Source organism: Phyllopteryx taeniolatus, chromosome 21, assembly GCF_024500385.1.
Source record: "Phyllopteryx taeniolatus isolate TA_2022b chromosome 21, UOR_Ptae_1.2, whole genome shotgun sequence".
NCBI lineage: Eukaryota > Metazoa > Chordata > Actinopteri > Syngnathiformes > Syngnathidae > Phyllopteryx > Phyllopteryx taeniolatus.
Window position 1 is genome coordinate 9,416,141 of NC_084522.1, and position 19,536 is coordinate 9,435,676.

The 19,536-nt window shown below is 44.1% G+C and overlaps 2 protein-coding genes across 3 annotated transcripts; one reads left to right on the top strand and one right to left on the bottom strand.

Annotated features, from left to right (window-relative positions):
* The first annotated feature begins 1,474 nt into the window (after positions 1-1,474).
* Positions 1,475-17,722, top strand: hoxa13a (homeobox A13a). Of its 2 annotated transcripts, none has more exons than XM_061759803.1 (3): positions 1,475-1,520; positions 14,774-15,584; positions 15,906-17,722. In XM_061759803.1, the coding sequence occupies exons 2-3, from the start codon at positions 14,927-14,929 to the stop codon at positions 16,154-16,156; spliced, it is 909 nt and encodes a 302-aa protein (XP_061615787.1). In that variant the 5' UTR covers positions 1,475-1,520; positions 14,774-14,926; the 3' UTR covers positions 16,157-17,722. The 2 variants fall into 2 exon arrangements, with proteins under 2 accessions (XP_061615787.1, XP_061615786.1); XM_061759802.1 differs by having other exon boundaries at positions 1,514-1,702.
* Positions 4,601-6,822, bottom strand: evx1 (even-skipped homeobox 1). Its single transcript, XM_061760145.1, has 3 exons — positions 6,210-6,822; positions 5,478-5,713; positions 4,601-5,220 (listed from the first exon to the last, which is right to left on the bottom strand). The coding sequence occupies exons 1-3, from the start codon at positions 6,631-6,633 to the stop codon at positions 4,705-4,707; spliced, it is 1,176 nt and encodes a 391-aa protein (XP_061616129.1). The 5' UTR covers positions 6,634-6,822; the 3' UTR covers positions 4,601-4,704.
* Positions 17,723-19,536: the final 1,814 nt, after the last annotated feature.

Here is a 19,536-nt window from a genome sequence, read left to right on the forward strand (position 1 = left end):
ACAGATATGCTTGACCGTGGACCCTCGTCATGGCCATACTGATCTCAAGTCACGAAAGCTTGCCCCTTCCTGCGATTTACACCAACACGCTGCACTCACAGGAAAACACGTCCAGCGAGACTGTGGGAACCGGCTCCTTTTCGGACTCATGGAGGGGGGGAAAAACTGGAGCAACTTTCCTGTGGCCTTCAGCCCCCACGGTTGCCAAGCAGTAAACGCGGCCAGCGTGCTGTAAAATCAAATGAAGTGCGGAGAGAATTGAACGCATCCACAGAGTCATCGACTGCCGAGTGGGTTGTAAAATGATAACACGGCGTCATAAAACAAAAGTGCTTATGAAATCATTTTGAAACAATATTGCTCTATGCAATGCACCCTGTGAGTAGCCCCGCAAAACAAAAATGATCTCATGAGGATAGCAGCTGGACAATCAAAATAAAGTTAATGCCTTGGACCGTCGACCGTAAACTCACTGTGTACACTCAGTGGTCACAAAATTAGGTAGACTTGCACACTCGATTGTAAGAAGATTGAATATAAGACACAAAATGTTTAGCCACTGTCACAGGTATTAATTGAACAATATGTTTAGGAATGTGCTTGCAGTGGTATAGAACTACAATGCATCATACTGAGAGGTGCTTGTAATATTTGGGGGACTTTATTCGGCTATGTAAAGAATTTGGTGGCTGGTGAGTATTGCGTACGGTGGAAAATAATATTTAAATATATGCAAACTGTGAAGCATGTTCAAAACAACAAAACTGCACCACATGGATTGGAATATTCATAATTATCCAGCCGTCTTATGGGTTGAGGTGAGGTGGTTCATCTTTTTTTGATACTTTATATATATATATATATATATATATATATAGCATAAGGGCAAAGTGAGAGGTGCTTCATAAGCGCAAACCATATTGTGGTGTTTGAAATAAAACAGTCTGAAAAAGTGGTGCTGCATAAAGATGTCGCAGGACGGACTGCTTGGTTTGTATTTCCTATCGATTTGTCTATTTTTCATTCAACATTCATTTTGTCATCCAGAAAAAAACCAACACGCAGTGTGCAGGAGAATGACAAGTTGCTGTTTTTTTTTTTTAATGTTAGTGCAAAACTGCAAATTGAGGAGACAGCTGTAAATGTTCTTGCTCACCTGCAGAAAGGTTTAGAGACAAAACCGGATTAAGGACCCCCCCCCCCCACACACCTGTTTAAAAGGTCCAGGAGCGGACCAACGTTAACAAGCAGGGTAAAGGTATATCCTGTGACATAAATGTACTGTTTGTTTCATATCGCTCCATTCACATCAGGTTATATTTCGTATGAATATCTTGTGGTGAATACTTTAGAACCTGTTGCATCTTAGTTATTGCGCTGAAGTGATAAGTGTATAGATGTACCTGAATTATAAAACCCCTGTCCAAGTGGTACATTCCAGGTAAATTTGGCGCCAAATTCAGTTTAAAATCCGGGCTACCGCGCGCGGCGCCTTTCTTTAATTTGAGAGCGAATGTACGGTACGTATTCATCCGGGTAAATTGTTATGTAATGTGATGATTGTGTGAAAGAACTCGCTCTTCAAAAGTAATATTGTGTGGCTAAAATGCACACCTTACGTTTCTTGCCAACTGGAGGACATTTTCTTTTATTTTATCGTTTTCCTTCGTGTTGGATAGGCGTCCCCGGACGTCGAATTGAGGTAAGGGCGTTATTTTGTGAGCTCGAGAAAATGTTTGTCCGTGCGTTCAAATAAAAGCGAGCCGCTTCAACGTTTTCAAACTTGTCAAAGTGTGCTCGGCTCGCCTCGGCTCGGCGTGGCGCCCAAAAGGCCTTCGACTCGAATGCGTAGCTTGAAACTGCGAGTTTTTCACGTATTTGGTTTCCCGCCAATAATTCCCGTATTTCCTCGTTTGAAAGCATTTGCAAAATGTCCTTTTTAGCTTTTTTTTTTTTTTTTTTTCTCTTCCCCCCGCGTTGTTGTTGTTTGTCACATAAGCAGCCGGTCCGTTTTCTTCCCCTGGCTCCACCATAAATGTTGATAAAGACGCCGGTTCGAATGACTTTGACGCGTTCTCTCCCTCCCCTCGGATTGATTTAACGTGACCCCCGCTTCCAAACGATATTGGAAGCCTATTTAAACAGATGACGGTCTAAATTGTCTCGCTTGTATGCGCATTAATCTCCCATTCATCATCATTATGGTGCGATTGGGTCGCGCGCGCCTCCGCCAGCCCTTTTGCGTTGGACAACAAGGGCCTGTAAATTAGGATGTAAGCCAATTTAAACAGCAGCAGCACATCCATTAGTGTGCGTGTGCGTGTGCGCGCTTTGGGACAGCTGCACTGCACCGCCCCCATTCAAATGCTTTGTGCCAGATAGTGGAAGCAGGGGAGCCAGGAGCCAATTCTCCCTAATATAGGACCTTCTAGGCTGATGTGGTCTCATGTTGAATTGCGCATTTTCATTTTTTTTTTTTTCTATTTATTCTATGCATAAATGGAATGATAGTTGCATTTGGCCCATGCATTTTAAATGCATTTGTAATGTGCCCCCACTTTGAGGCAAATGTATGTATCCTGACGCACCTGTCTGGAAGAATACACATTCTTATGCTTGTATTTAATTATTCTCTGTATACATTTCAAGTATTACCCGCCGCGTCCCTTCCCAGGATTAAAGAAAACAACCTGGATAGTTTACATAAATCTGTGTGACCCGCACGGTTTAAACGCTGTATTATTCCAAACATATGCATTATAATCAGAGCGGTCACACTTACAAGAACTGCAGTTAATAAGGCCATCAATCAAGATGGAGGTGGGAGGGTGGTGGTGGTGGTGGTTGGGGGCTGGGGGGTGGTTTTGGTGCTGGCTGCCCCACGCATGGGTGCAGATGCACAACTATCTGATTAGGACGCACCAGGAGACCGAAAATCCGCAGACGTTTTAGTGCGAGCTGTAATTTGTGTGTATCGAGGATGGATGATGGTTTTTCATATTTGACCTTACTAGCCATATACAGTATGCTCGCTGACCACATCATAGGCAACCTTCTAACTTTGCAAAGACAAAAGTGCTCTTTTTTTTTTTTTCCTCTTGTCAGAGAGGTATTTATTTAACATGGTTCATTATTGTGCATGCATGGTTGTTTGCAGGAGCTGTATCATACATGTTTTCATTATTTCGAATATTCAGCTTTTTTGTGTGTACGAGATGCTGTAACTGTAAAATACTGCATAAAATGACATGGGGGCGGGGGGTGCCTGCCACGGTGAAATCCTCCTACATAAAATAAAAATAAAATGGTCAAAATCAAAAGATGACATTATCCGGTTCTAAAACTCATAAACGGTTGTTCATGAGCCCCTCATGTAGGTAATAGGAAAAAGATTACAATGAATGCCTCTCAAATGATGCAATGCAACACTACGCCACTAAAACCACAACAATACACATTGTGAATTTCATCAAAATGAAATATTGTCTTGTATTTGATATCCTCAAATTGGGCTGTATAATGAAGTGCCCGTCAGTTTTCAAGACGTTAAACTGTGGCTTCAAATGTGATTGCTACAATCTTGTTTTTTTTGTTTGTTTTTGTTTTATTAAATACAATCAGTTCATGTTAATTTGCCTACTTAAGCTGCAGCTGATTGGTGCGTCATCGATCACTTTGCACCTCCAATAGTTCGCAGTCGTCTCTGTTAAGCGTCTGCAAGAGCAAACCGTGAAGGAGCCCTGGGACCACTTAAGTGGCATGGTCAATGTAGCGGCCCCGTCACGTGACATGAGGCCGAATTCTGCTCTTTTGCGGCATCGACCACTTGAGAGGAAAATGAATGCTATTGGAAGGAGCGCGAGGGAGCCCTAATAAAGGCGCCACCAATGTTGTCAAGCCCGAAGAAAATGCAATGTAACGATGGTAAATTAATCAACCAAAACTCCTCTGCTCCACTTTTATGGTTTATTGCAAATAAGACATTGAGATATAGTCCCGTTCCTATAACAGAAAATCATTGAAACGGAAAATACAGACACTAAACTGCAGCAATTATCATCAAAAGATGGTCAGAATGGTGTGCTAGCTTTTATAAAGTTAAGGGAGAGAACTCTAGAAATTGAACCTTTTTGTTTTTCATTTTTTTTCCCCCAGATATTTGATTGTCCAACACTCTCCATCTTGTCTTGGTCCTCCTTTGTAATCCGCTCCCCCGGCGCCTTGTTACCTTTCGGCAGCAACCATCCCAGCCCCTTCCCGGTATTATCATTAATTCAGCGGCTCCTACATATACATCAGGCTGTAATTTCACGTGCACAAGGCGGACGGTCCGCCTCTAATGAGACAAAACAAATCCCCCTTGTTAGGAGGAGACTCTGGACGCATCATTGTCTTAGCCTAACAATATACGTAGGTGAGGTTGGACCTGGAATAACAGTAACCTTTGAAAAATAATGGGGGTGGAAATGTTTCAGTAGCTACTTTTTTTTTTTTTTTTTTTTTTTAGTCCTAAATTGTCATTTTCTTTTCTTTTAAATGTGCTTTATAATTGGGAGCACGTTCTTTTTTTTCTTTTTTTTTTCTTTTGTGTGTGTGTGTGTGTGTGTGTGTGCGCGCGCGCTATGGTCTGGTGCCAACTTAAAGACTGTTGGCATTAGGTTAAATATGAGCGTGAAGCATATATGCTGTACAAGAGTTTGGGTTTTATCTGGTTAGGGGCACCTCCTCCCGCTGGTCCACGGTCACGGGCGAAGCTTTGCTCAACACGGAAGGCGTAAAAGTGACAAAAGCATCAGTCCTGCTAGTTGGGGAGCAGGTGAAGTCCGAGGCCGGGGGCCTGGACGGGGCCGAGTGACAGGCCAGACAAGTGCACGGGCTTCCCCCGGGACCGAGCCCGTGGGCCGGACTCTGGTACAAGGACGGGTGTCTGAAGGCGCACAGGAGTTCCGGCCTCTGGTAGTGGTGGGACAGCATGCGGAAACTGTCCAAGGAGCGCAGGGGGGTGGGAAAAGGAGAGGCGGGGGCCGCAGCGGAGCCGGCTCCCGCCCCCAGGTGCGAGTAGTAGGGCAGCGGCAGGTGGGACGGGAAGGGATAGGGCAGGCCCCCCGCGGCCGCCGCGTGGCTCATCATGTAGGTGTAGAAGGCCGGGTCGGCAGGGTGAGGCCACGTCATTGCCAGACGTTGACGTTTGTCCTTCATTCTGCGGTTCTGGAACCACACCTGGAGACGCAGCGGCTCAAATATTAACCACAATCCCAACTCGAGCATAGACCACAACAACTCGCTTGAAGAGGCTTTGTACATATTTCACGTGAGCAATTGTTAGGCCTCTGAGCAGACAGTTTGTTTTCCCCCAACGAATTTGCTTCACCTTTCGAGTATAAATAACAAAAATATCCCCCCCCCCCCCCCTCAACATACGACTGACTATGTGGTCAATGCTTCCGTTATTGGCCGACTTCTTCCGTCCATCATACCTTAATGGTAGTTTCTGGCAGATTCAACGCGGCTGCCAGCTCGCACCTCCTCGGCCTGGACACGTAGTTCTCCCGGTAAAATTCCTTCTCCAGCCGCGCGATCTGCTCCCGGGTGAAGGCTGTGCGGTACCGGCGAATCTGATCCGCCGAGTAGGACAGGGAGTTCTGACCTGGCACCGGTTTACCCAGGTCAGAACCAGAATCGCTCGGCAGACCAGGCGAATCCCCATTTCGACCTATAATAAAATGTCAATTGTCACGTGTGTTGAGAAAAGTGACCAAAAGCATGCTTTCTACTCAATTTAATAATGCTTATGTATAGTTCAGTGTCAATTTTAATGTTAAGTCATGCATCAAAGAAAAAAGCAAAAATGGAAACCAGCATCAATATTTTAGAAATGGGTTTTATAGGATGCCAAAGATTTTCATGTGAATCAGTAATTAGTATATTTATTATTACTACCTTAGTTGTTAGTGTTTGGTAAAAAAAATCTTCTGAAGCTTTCACCATTACGCTTATTTTATTTTATTTTCTTTTTTTAATCCCCAATTCAACTATTTTCTCTGCGTTCTCGTGCACAGGTGCGGCGAGCGTACATTGCTGCGACTGCAACTGAAGCTTTCCTTGCACTTAATGCGTTTCACGTTTTGTTTAATGGCAAAGTTGCATCGTGAGCTCGTCTCAATCGCTCTGCTATATTTTCCCAGTTTTGCAAATTGTTGCGTCCCTACCTTTGGCTGAGGGGTAGTCCATGCTTTCAGGCGTGCAGCTCACGTCGATTTCCTCGTAGAAGTCAGACTCCGTGTCCGAGCTGCTGCCGTCTTTATTATCGTGGGGGCCGTCGCTCCGGTGCCTGTCTCCCATCTCCGCGCACAAATTCCTGCGGGCGATCTCCTCCATCACCGCCTCCGTCCTCGCGAAGGGACTCAGGCGGCTTCTGCGGTCCGGCTTCCCGTGCGAACCTCTACCGGGGCTCCCATCCTCCAAAGCCGGGGTGCTCTTGCGCGTCTGAGCCTCCTGGGCCAGCATCTCCTCGCGGCTCTCCATCCCTTGCGCAACGTCGCGAGCGGAGTGCAAGCCCTCCACAGAGGTGGTGATGTTTTTAGGGCGTGCGGGGCGAGAGTGTGATGGCCGTTGCGGTGGCGTGTTGTGCATGTGCCGAGTCTGGAAGAAGAAGAGGAGGAGGAGGAGGAGGAGAGGCTGCTAGTAAAAGGGGATGCAATCCGGTCTGACCCTGGGAGAAAAGTGTGTAGAAGGAACTCTGGGAGGGATCACCATTACCTCGCCCCCTCTGCCCCCCAGCTGTCAGTCTTAATAGGCCAGTCTATAGGATGCCTCGGTGACGTCACGTATCGATTGTACATTTAAACGAAAGGCGCAATGGAGATGCGCTTCGTTGTCTCAGTTCATGAAGTGACGAAATACTTGGATACGTACTTCATTTGATTTGTCGGGTATCTTGTGGCTAGTTTGACTTTTCTCTACTTTTACTCTCCATTTGAAAACCAAGAGCTGTACTTTTTTGCTGTATTTTTTTTCAGTTATCGTTAATTTAGCTTTTTTTTTTGTTGTCCAAGGCGGCTCATAAAGCAGTATAGGAACATGCTCTGAAAAAGTCCCTTGAATTAATTTATTTGAACATGTGCAACAGATGTACAGCACATGAATAAAATGTGGTAAACACGGATTATTCAAAAGATTTTCACCACATTTTAATCATGTGCAACAGATTTACGTGATCAAATTAAGTACTTTTTTTCAGTATGGTTTTGCGAGCCTGTCCAGTTCCCCTCCCCCCCCCCCCCCCCCCCCCCCTTTATTAGGTTACAACTCAAGAGTGAAACCATTTTATGCAGAGAGTAACTCTAAGCAACAAATGCACAGTATCAGGAGTCCCTTGTTGCTGTTTGTGTTCAATGATGCAAAGCGACTCCCCTCTCCACTAAACCCAAACGCAGCACATCCCTCTCATGTCGTTTGCCATTTTAAGTGGAGTCAAGTAAAGTCCTCAAAGGTCAAGTCTCGGGGTCAGTTTAGATAAGAGACCCTTTGACATTGAAGTCTTTAAACGTTAAGAGCCTGGGCAGGAAATACCCCAATAGAAAAATAGGCTGCTCTTTAAGTTTTAAGTTTGCTGCCATTGTATTTTCACGTGTCAATACTTAAAGTGACTGCCTTTCATTTGCAAGGTTAAACAAGACGGTTTAAATTCTTATATGGACAGATTGATGCCTGCAGGCAGAACGGTGCGTGTTTTTGTGCGGTGCTTACCAATATATACCAAAAGAAAAAAATAAATTCACTCAGATATGTTGTATCTTTGACATTAAAGTAGATTGTTAAAGCTAAGGCGCACACGCTGTGCACCTGCTGCTTGTGTGTGTTAATGTCATGTGGTAATCACAGAGCAATTGGACATGGCAACAGCTATTGTAATCTTGATGGGGATAGCATTGAGATTTAATGGCATTACGGTAAGGCATCTTCTATTTCAGTTTGTCATTCAAAAGTGCACGCTCATTCGGTGGCAATGAAGCTTGAGTCACTTTCCCCATCACGTCTGGAAACGGCCACTTCCGACTTTTGCCGATTTTTAGCTCGGTCATCTGCGGCCGCGGGGCACGGTGGGGTTTGCGTGGCGCGGTTGTGTCCAGGGAGGAAGACGGGAGCGGGAAGCTTGGAACTGCAGCAGCCTCTGCTGTCCTTGTACGCCCTCGCCCGTCTGATGGAGGTAAAGGCCCTCGTGGTGCCCTCCCCTCCCCCAAACACGCAGCCTGCCTGCTGGCTGAGAAGTGAGGGGGAAATTCCTTTGGTTTTCTCCCCCAACTTTCATCCGGCCTGTAAAGGATTGGGGGGGGGGGGGCGCAAACAAAAAAACAGGACCTCTTGCTTTCTGTTATCGTCTGCCTACACTGTTTGGCAATAACGGGCAGTTTTTATACGAACATTTTTGGGGCACATTTGTGCCATTGTGAGTTTTTTTTTTTTTTTTTTTTTTTTTTTTTTTTTTTTAAATATGATGGTAAATGGAGCACAGCTAGTTATTCACCGGTCACATTAGGTACACCTGCAGATTTAATAGAACAATGGCTCGCAAACGTTTTTTTTTTTTTTTTTTTTTTTTTTTTAAAACCTAAAAAAACAAAAACAAAACTCGGCTCTCAAAGTACCAGTAGACCAACATTAAGATACAGTAGTATTGTTGGTCTAAGTGTTCACCCCCCCCCTCTCAAAAAAAAACCAAGCCAAGGCATTTTTGATTGTAAGTCACTAACATTTAGTTTGAACATCAACATTGCACTTAAGTATGGAAGAATATTACATTGTAAATGATTGTATTGCACATCAGTCCAAATGTTTGTTTGTAAAAGATTAAATGCAAATATGTTGCACTTAAAAGTTAAATACAACTGAACTGTACTTTAACACACACATACTACTATTTGTTTAAGCCACATATTAGAACATTTAATTGATTCTCCTGTATACCACTATTGTGGTACTTGTACCACACTTTAACAACCACTGCAATAGTGTGCATTGACCCCAAAAAAAAAATTCTGACAATGCTCTATTTGGATTTACACTTTCAAGAATTTAATATTTTATGGTCTTTTTCACTTGAATTTGGAGTGAAGATTTTTATATTTTTCCACTCTTGTGTAACTCACAACCAAAACACAAACTAGACCATTCTGTGATGCTGTTGTTCTCAACCAGAACAAACTGCAACTGGAAAAATAAACTATTGCTATAAAGTAATAACAGTGTCAACATGACATTTGTAATTGTTAAAGGTTAATTTTTTTAAATGACCGCTCATACGCAAGGCTCTCATTCTGTCATTGATGTGTTTTTTTTTTTTCTAGTGTTCGCTATAGCAGCAAAATACGTAGTCAGGGTTGCCTTTTTAATAAATAAATAAAAAATAAAAATAAATAAATACAAAATTACCATTCAATCCATCACCACGATTTGCATGTTTGCTGTGCGCGCTTATGAGACAGACACAGGTTGAAGGATGCTGTCTATCGGCTGCTCAAATACCTCCAAGTTCCCTCGTATGCATTGCAAAGGTTGTTTTCTGCGACTTGATGTTATGCAACTGGTCTTGGCCAGGCCAGATGGGATCTTGTGATCCTTCGCAGATAACACTCGAGTGCTTTGCGCAACCGTCATGACCTTGGTTGCTTTACAGTAGGGTCACTTATATTGTGTGTATTTTAGATAGTGGAGGACAGCGGAAGAGACTTTGCCGACCGTGTGGGGCCTTTAAGGGAGGAGGAAATACTCGCATGTAACCTTTTTGTTGTAGTCCAAAAAGTACCTTTTCTTCGTTTGTGGTGTCTGTAAAGTTTTTTTTTTTGGGGGGGGGGGGGCGTATTAGTCCCTATTTTAAAACAAATGGGAACTATAGCCCTTTTACACTTTAGTTTGTCAAATTAGGTTTATTTTTCAATGTATATGCTGATGATGACACGATGTTAAAAAAAAAAAAAAGACTTAGAGAGAGGTTGAGATTTTTGTTAGTTTGAGTTGGGGGTTTTATTAGGCGGGGGTGACTAGCGACGTGGAGGAATGTGAAGCAAGGGAGCATTAACAACCACTTTTGGAGAAGCAAGATATTCCCCGTCCTTGGTAGTATGTCGGCGACAACAATGATTCGTAGCGACTTTGCTGGAGGAAGCTCAAGGTTCGGGGGGGGGGTGGGTTAATACACCCCTCACTTTTATGAGGCAGCCCAACTTGAACTTGACCATGGAGCCTGCGCAGTATGCGTGTAATTTAGTGTGTGTGTGTGTGTGTGTGTGTTTTGGGAGCTGCATGACACAGACGAGCTTCTGAACGTGGATGGAAATAAAAACGTGTTGCCCCTCCCGTCTCTCTTTCCCGCTCTCGCTTCAGTTTGGCCTTGAAACGTGATGACGCACGCAGATTTAACTCTCTGACCTTGAAGGCGAACCCGTCCCGATGGCAACCTTCTGTCTGCTCCCAGCTCGGTACTGTAAAGCGACGAGACCCCAACATTTTGCACGCATTTGCAAGGGTCACGGTGGCGTCAAGTGGGCCATCAGTTGTGCAGTAGCAGAGGAACACACACCAGGTGCAAAGCTCCAACATTTCGCATCGTCTTCTTTCGAGCGGCGTCTTTTGAGAAAGCTGATATTTACAAGTCCGTGTGTTTCTCATTTTCGAGCCTTTTCGCCATAACCTCCCATCTCAGGCCCATGCTATAACCCCGAGTCTTTCTTTCTTTTTTTCCCCCGAAAACGTAGCAGTTTTTTTTTTTTTTTTTACAAACAAGAATATAACAAAACGCCAGTCTTCAGTTTCTGAGATTTGATCAGTCTGGCTCAATTTGCATTCGTTTCCTGCATTGAAGACAGGCCTAATAGGACACAATGCACTTGACAATAACATTTCCAAAGAGTCCTGACATCCTAACGGTAAAAAAAAAAAAAAAAACAATTATAATAAAATAAAATACAAACTTGAATCAAGAAAAGTGTGCTTGTGGTGCACACGAGTGACACACACGCCTCTTTTTATGAAAACATTTGAACCTAAAAGCAAACACTCGAGCATCAAAATCCCGAGATATCAGAAAATGCAAATGCAATATTGTTTTATATCTCTAAATGAGCATTTAGGCCTGGCCGCTGCTCGGTATTTTCCACTATTTCCTTTTCGATTTACTGCGGCAAAATATGGAAAAAGAGGGACTGAAGGCATATTTTTACACGTCGCCTCGATGAGTTTTTATTTGCATCCGACTCCTCGAGCCGTAACGAAATATAAACTAGTCTCATCCGAGGTCACCATCTAAGCTTATCCCTTTTATTTTGGCCTATTTTAGCTTTGGTTGCTCTGCTGTATGAGAATATTATTAGATAGTATATCTCGTAATATGAATACACTATTATGGTAATACGTTTAAAGCTAGACAAGAGCTCTATATCAATTATTTCAAATAAGTGAACGTATTTTGAGCGTTTGATAAAAAAAAAAATTCTAATTTCTTGCACGTCGGTGTCCATATTTGGATGGATTTTGGCCTCATGGATGTATTTTAGATGGTTGGATTTTGAGCTCATTTGATTTGAAATGGAGATCAAATGTTAGCAGCGCATTTTGAGTGTGTTGTATTATTTGTAGCGTGCAACTCAAAGAAAGACCGAAGTATGGCCCTGCATGCATCGTTAGTCACTTTGACCACGCACCAAAAAACAAAACCCGCATTTGATGATTTAAAAATGGACTGTCCACTCAATATATGGCATCCACATTTTGCCTTCCTGGTATGACGACGTTCTGCTCTCAACGACACGTTGACCTACATTCACCACCCATTGAGGCCCGTGAAATGACTTTTTCTGCTTTTTCTTTGCCTCGTGGCCCTTTCTGCGTCACGTGAGTGCGGGGCCCATAGTCGTCGCTGTGGTATATAGTGGCGCCTGAAAATGTAACGTTTCCCAATACCTTTGATCGATCTATCAGTTTCTTGGGTGCGAGTCAGCGGTGGCTTCGGGTGCTTGTATTTGACGGGACTGCGCGTGCGCGCGGGCCCAGCTGCAAACGTGTGCTCGTTGCGAAGCTGTCTTGCGTCTGGACCGGCCACGTGTGCGTGCGCCCTGCACGGCCGCCTCGCCGGCGACGCCTTGTTGTAACTGGCTCGAACCGGAGCCTTTCAAATCAAAATGGCAAAATCCGAATGCGCCTGTGTACTGATCATTTTTGATTAAATGTCTTCTTCGTTTCCCGGTCAAGACCCGTCCGGACTGCTCAGATCGTTGCTTGGCTCACTCCCACTATGACATGTATTCACAAATATCCATTTCTGATGATCTTCCAACGCCACTATATGGCAATACGTGGGATTAATTCCAAGGGACAGTATAGTTCATCAGCTGTGCACATTGCGTAAATGTGTACAGTATGGGATGCGTATTTCACTTGGGCAATTGCAGGCACGTGGTAAATTGCTTTAAAACGCCGAAACAGAAATGCTGATGGCAATTTTCTATCCTGCACATATTGCCGACTTTTTACATGTAACAATCTCTTGGTCTGCTTTCCTGTAGAATTCTAACATTAAACATCAGATCGGTTCGAGTGTGTCGTATGAAATGAGACAATAACACATTGACCCAAAGCAAAAAAAAAACTAACATTCCGTTTGGATGTATTCAACGACTGCACACAATTTAAATTCATATGAAGTTAACTAAGTGTAACTTGAATATATATGCAGTTGTAGTTTTTCAAAGGGACAAAGCCACATTTATCATAACGTTCAAGTTAAGAACAAATTCATTTGTGTAGCTAAGGCGATTGAATCATATTTTCAGGGTGGTACGCTGAAAAACTTTTCTAATTGTGATTTGTACACTGGTTAGGATGTGGTAGTTTATTTTTTATTTTATTTAGTTTTTCTCTTGCGACTGCAAAAAGTACATATGTTTGGTATATTCACGTAGTAACCTGTACTCGGACCTCCGTGTACTTGCTGGTCGCTCAGAAAGTCCACTATTTAACCTGAAAAGTTCAATTTCCAAAATCTTAAAACGTCAGACAAGATGAGTGAAAGCGTCAGAAGCAACAGCCAAAGCGCCATTGGTCGTAAACACCCCCCCCGACACGCACACACACACACACACACTCTCTTCCCTTCTTTCCAGAGTTTCCACCATCGTCACGCGTATTTGGCCAAAACATCTCCAAATAATACAAGCAAATGTCTTCAAATCCAATCTCCGGCATGGAAAAGTGCACTTGGGCCGAGCGCCGTTGGGCGTGAAAACCAAATGATAGTAAAAGTTTATGTCCTCCAATAGCTTTCACTGGGACAGGAATTCTCACCCTTGTTCCGTTCTTTTGAGGCAGCTCAGACGCTCCCTTCAAAGCCTCAATGGCCCTCAGCCTGGACGGCGAGACGGCAACTTTCAACTTGACCTTGGCCTCCCTCCCTCCCTTAATTAGCCCCAGTCACAATAGCCACACCCCCCCACCCCCCCCCCGAAAATATAATAATCGTGCACAATTTTACATGTTGACGGGATCGCAAAGCTCATTTAGTTTCCCCATCCATTCCGCAGACGTCCATGTTGAGGGAAATGCGCACCAAGCGACTTGACGCGCGTGTAAAAATGAGCAAATTTAACTCAGAAAGTTAAGCAAATCCTCTTTATAACTGCGTGTTTGCTAATATGGTGAGACACGTTGCCGCCCATTTGCACGTGCACGAGGGAGGAAAAATGCACGGCATGTGCGTAATTCATGGTTTGTCTCTCAACGCAGCTTTTTTTTCGTTGACTTGAAGCGACACGATTGAGGCAGATCTTGTTTTGAAGCATGTCAAGATGAAAAAGGAGGATCGTCGGCTTTGTTCATTGGAGTTGCGCATGCATGTGATAAATATGCATGGCATCCCCGTTTGTGTGTGAGAACGTGTGCGTAATGGCGCACGCAGGTTAGCTCGCAATATCGCCTTTTGAATTGACTTATTACTGCGCAGAGCAGGCTTTGTTAGGAAGCGAATGTATGATTTAAAAAAATAATAATAATAATCAAAAAAATAAAATAAATAACAACAAAAAAACTGTTGATTTCGTAGGCTTTGTTCCGTCACTTTACTATGGAAAAATTGCATCATGCATGTATGCGTAATTCCATGGAAACTATTACTGCACCACCCTTGTTTTCTTCAAATTTCGTGTTGATTTTAACGCCTGGTACCACTGAAGGGATATTACCTGAAGAACACAATGAAAAGAAAACATGGAGTGCCTCAAAGGTGTTCATAACTATAGATGTAAGAATTTTAGTGATTCTGGTTATCAAGAAAACTATGGAGAATGGCTAACGATCAGCTCTTAAATGAGTCTTGAGCTACGTTTATATTTGTGCGAACAAAAGTTGTAGTATAGGCATTGAAACGAACAAGGTTGGTGTGATGTTGTTTCCATGGCTGTATATGTGCATGTGTATATGGCTGCACGCTTTATCTCCCAATGTCGCCTTTTGAATCGACTTGATGCGCAATCCAAGCAGATGTTGTTTTGAAGGAAATTGTGGTCAAGAGTGGTCGGCTTTGTTCTTCAGTCATTTTCAGATATTACGCGGCAACGACATGAGACTAAAGCGCAATGTCCGGATGGCTGTACGGCCGCATATTCCTGCATTTAATGATCTCAAGTGGAGATGTTTACCGTCCCTCTTCTTTTTTTTTTTTTTTTTTTTTTTTCCCCCCCCCCCCCTCTCTCTCTCTCCTCTCTCTCCCTTCCCTCTGCCACAGTCGGTCACGTGCCGCCGTGCGGACCAATGACGGCGCGACGTCGGCGCTCCGGTGCGCGTCACCGCTTTACGCTCTGGGAACCAAGACGGCTCCGTTTTCACTCTCTGGGCTTTTTCGAGGCGAGCCAGAAGCTTCGATGTTGGACGCCGTGCTATGACATCGTCACTGCTGCTCCGTCCTCCTCGCTGCTGGCTCGACCCGTCGGTGATGTTCCTGTACGACAACTGCGGCGGTTCTGATGAAGTGAGCAAGAACATGGAGGGTTTCGCGGGTGGTAACTTCGCGGCGAACCAGTGCAGGAATCTGATGGCGCACCCGGCCTCCCTGGCACCCAGCGCCGCCTACCCGTCCGGCGACGTGCCCGCCGCCGAGCCGGAGAAGCAGTGCAGCCCCTGCTCGGCCTCCCAGAATGCATCCAGCGCCTCCCTGCCTTACGCCTACTTCGGCAGCGGCTATTACCCGTGCAGAATGTCGCACCACGGCGGCATCAAGTCGTGCGGGGCGCAGCCCCCCTCCGCGTATGCGGACAAGTACATGGACACGTCCGCCCCCGGGGACGACTTCGCCTCCCGGCCCAAGGAGTTCGCTTTCTACCCGAGCTATTCGTCAGCCCCCTACCAGGCCGTGCCCGGCTACCTGGACGTGCCCGTGGTGCCCGGCATCGGGGCGCCTTCGGAGGCCAGACACGAGCCGTTGCTGCCCGTGGAAAGCTACCAGCCGTGGAGCCTGGCGGCCAACGGATGGAACGGTCAAGTTTACTGCGGCAAGGAGCAACATCAGTCGGCGCACATGTGGAAGTCCTCCTTGCCAGGTAAGCGACCTTCGCACCAGGCTTTTTCTTTGTGTGTGGGGGGGGGGAAGATTAATAAAAAGATCGTGAGTTTCATTTTTTTTATTGCTTGGATTGGATATAAAAGGTGTATTTAAGGAGAGAGATACTGTAATCAAGTCACGTTGCACGATAAAATTCCCAATGTTCTTGTTCCTATAACATACTATATAACTGTTCTTAATTCTAATTCTGCCTTTTATGGAGCAGACCTCAATTTTCCATGCGTAAATAGTGTTTGTACATAAGGAAATGTGCGCGCCGGTCCACTTGTTGACGCTCTCTCGACCTCCGTCCAAGCAGACGCGGTGCCCCTGCACGCGGGAGGCGACTCCGGCTCGTACAGGCGTGGGAGGAAGAAGCGCGTCCCGTACACCAAGATGCAACTGAAGGAACTGGAGCGGGAATACGCTGCCAGTAAATTTATCACCAAGGACAAACGCAGGAGGATATCTGCACAGACCAACCTGTCCGAACGCCAGGTTACCATTTGGTTTCAGAACAGACGTGTCAAGGAGAAGAAGGTTGTCAACAAAATGAAACCGATCAGCTAGTTCCCCCTTTACCCCCACCCCCACCCCCCACCCTCCCCTCCACACACACACACACACACACACACACACACACTCACTCACTCTGGACTAGATTGGAACAACAATTACTTGTTGTTTTGACGATTTCCTGGAACTTTTGCGGTGGGGTCGGGGGGAACAAACCAAAACACCTGCCACTTTGTTGTCCAAGGAGGAGAAAAATGTATCGAACTGCCATATTTGTGAGTCTTGGCTCACTCTCGCAGAATGGTGCGCAGCGAGCTTCCACCTTTTTATCTGCAACTTTTAACGAGTGGTAAGTGCAAAGAGCCACAGGAAAGGACGCGATTTCGGATTTGGACCTTGGGATTGTTAAATATTAATCTCCCTCATGGCGTCTTTTTTTTTTTTTTTAATCTTACTCACACGTTTAGCTTGTAGTGCTTGTTGGAATGCGTGTCCTCGTTCATATCCATCTCCGTGGTGCAATTGTCGAATGCTCAGATAATCTTGCGCGATGTGTTGATGTCGTGCATATTGCTTTTTATAACGTTTGGCTTTTTATGTGGTTGTATAAAGTAAATTCTAGCGTGATGTCAGGGTTGTGTGTGTCCGTGCCAATAATGTATTTGGTTGAAATGCACCCAATATTATTGAAAAGGCTCTTTAATATCTAGCAAAACAACCTTGGTTATGATTGGTTTTCGCCGTTTTTGTTGTCGTTTTTTGGGGGGTGTAATTTTAATGCATTATTTTTGTCTTCTGGTCAACAATGACCCCGTAACTTCACCTTGAACGCGTCTTGTATATTCTTTTGGAATTGCTTGCGTCGTATTGAAATGCTTGTGAGATTGCTCAATGGTTGAAACGTGGGCAGTAAACGTAGATTCGAAAAGTCAACTGCAGATTTGTGCAGAAATATAGATGAACACTGCCATCTAGCGACCATTTTGTGACGAACATGATTGAAATCGGTCGACGTCCTAACGTTTACATTAGCTTAAAAGACATCGAATAGCTCATCATGCCAATAATATTGCATTGCATTGTGTCATCTGTTAAACTATACAAAAGTAGTGAAAGTTTGCAATGTCCAGTAAAACGTAGCCATAATAATCGAGCCCGCATGCATTTCTCGATTACTTACGGTATACAAAATAATTAGCAATGCAATGGAAGTCCTACAGGATTTCTTTTCATTTGTATTCTTATTGTACTGCACCCAAGTCAAATGAGTTAATTGTCGTGACACTTGATGTTGGTCACGTTCGTGTCATTTTCAGCAACATTTCGCGCACGAAAGCAATGAAATTGTCAGTTTTCGGGGAACGGTCTAAAAATGTGCTTTTGGTGTCCAAAATGTTTACTATTATTAGCGTGTATACACTGATGGTAGATTTTGTTTTGTGCTGATTCTTACGCACTATATGCTTAATTTCCACTGTACGATTGTATCCACGCCTTCTCGAAATACGTTTTCAAACTAATTTATATCGTCGATGGTGTTTCTGCTGCAAGATTGTGTGATGTGATCAAAAAGTAAAATACAAGTCGCATGTAAGATCCATGTTGGACATTTAAAATGGACGTGTGTTAGTTTTTTTTTTTTTTTATATATAATCAAATTCAGCACATTTACTTGATGACGCCACTCATCGAGCGCTGGCGTCGAAATGCCTTTTGGAGACTTTTGAGTGAGTGACCAAGTGCAGTTGCAACTGAGGAAGCGGCAGGTATGGCCCATCTCATCACTCACGTTTGCTTTGGCCGCATTCATCCGTGAGTCAGTCTGACTGGCAGCCAAATGACAGCGCGACTCCCCTGACAGGCTCACTCACATGGGCGATGCCATCCCATCTCGTTTTTGTTTTCATAAGATCCTCTCCCTAATAATTAAGTACTCCCGATCATCGTGGATGTACCTGATCAATTTACAGGTTGCTAATGAAATGTTTTTATTGGAATAGTTTTGCGACAGGCAATTCAGATTGTTTCGGAACTAGTATTGTCTATTTTAGGCCTCCTATAGATTATTATTATTATTATTATTATTATACACGTGCATAGTCCAATGTTTTACAGATTTGAGGTCCAGGCATAGACGAAGATGTACAGATGCACCAAAATAGTCTATGCAAGAAAATGTATACATTTGCCCAAAAGCCTTGTACATGTTTTGTGATTGTCAATCCCGAATGATTTCATTGCTTGAGTCATTTATCCCAAAATATTTGTTACACAGTATGCCCAGCAAAGTATTGAGTCTTACACAAGATCTAGTCAATAATAATCTCGGAGCAGCATTGTCGGTACATTTTCTCTGGGCTTGTTTTACTCTAATTTGACCATAAATGCGACTACTTAATTTGATCATGCACATGATTACATTATGGTAAAATGACGTAATCTTTGCCTGGAAAATAATCTAATTTAACACATTTTGATCATATGCAACCGGCGTACATCTTCAAATGAAGTAAACTCGAAGGACTTTTTTTTCCCTCTTTTTTTTTTTCGGCTGAAAGTGTCTTGGCACGTGTGTTTGTATACAACATGCGACGCCGTTTGTTGAATTTAAACGTTGCTATTTGTATACATTGGGTGCTAGTGTGTGATTTAAAGTGAGGCCATTCATCCCAACCCAACTTTATTTATACAAATTCAAAAAAACAAATGGACATGGATAAAATCGAACATAAAACGAATAATAAAACAAAATGAAATATTCGTTTTTAGTGCCACATTTCTTCTGTAAAAACATAAATTTAGTCTGTGACATCGAAACACACCTGCAGAATTTGCGAATAATCACGTTAGTGTTGAGTTTATACACTCGTGCTCGTCACTTGAAGCACTGAGGACCCACGAGACGTTGCGTCCGCGTGCCCGGAGCCCTCGCGTCGTGACGTCGACGCTGTGTTGCGCGCACGCCAGTCAGCGCACTCTTCGACATGCGCAGTGCGTCGCCACTGCGGAAGACGACGCGAAGGACTGGCACTGACGCGGTGGGCGTTGCTTATTGGTCGCGAGGAAGGCATGACTAGCTCCGATTGGCCGGGCTGAGGATGAAACCAAATCTTTGCGCTGAGACGTAATCTGAACGCTCGAGCGTGATCACGTGGGACTTTTATAATTGGAACGCCCATTCCATTTCAAACGGAGGAGCGAGCAAAAATGGACTTTTGCTGCCACCCTGAGGCCAAACAGGGAGTTGCAGCTTTTGGGTTGACCTTGCCTTTTACGCACAAGTCACCAGTGATTCCACGCTTCATTTAACTTCAATGCAAAAAAGGACATTGAGCCACGGTTATGCACATTAAAGAATGTTTTGTCTACTTCGGGAAAAGTAGACAAAACTTTTTTTTTTTTTAATGTATTTATTCAATTTTTTATAAAAAGCT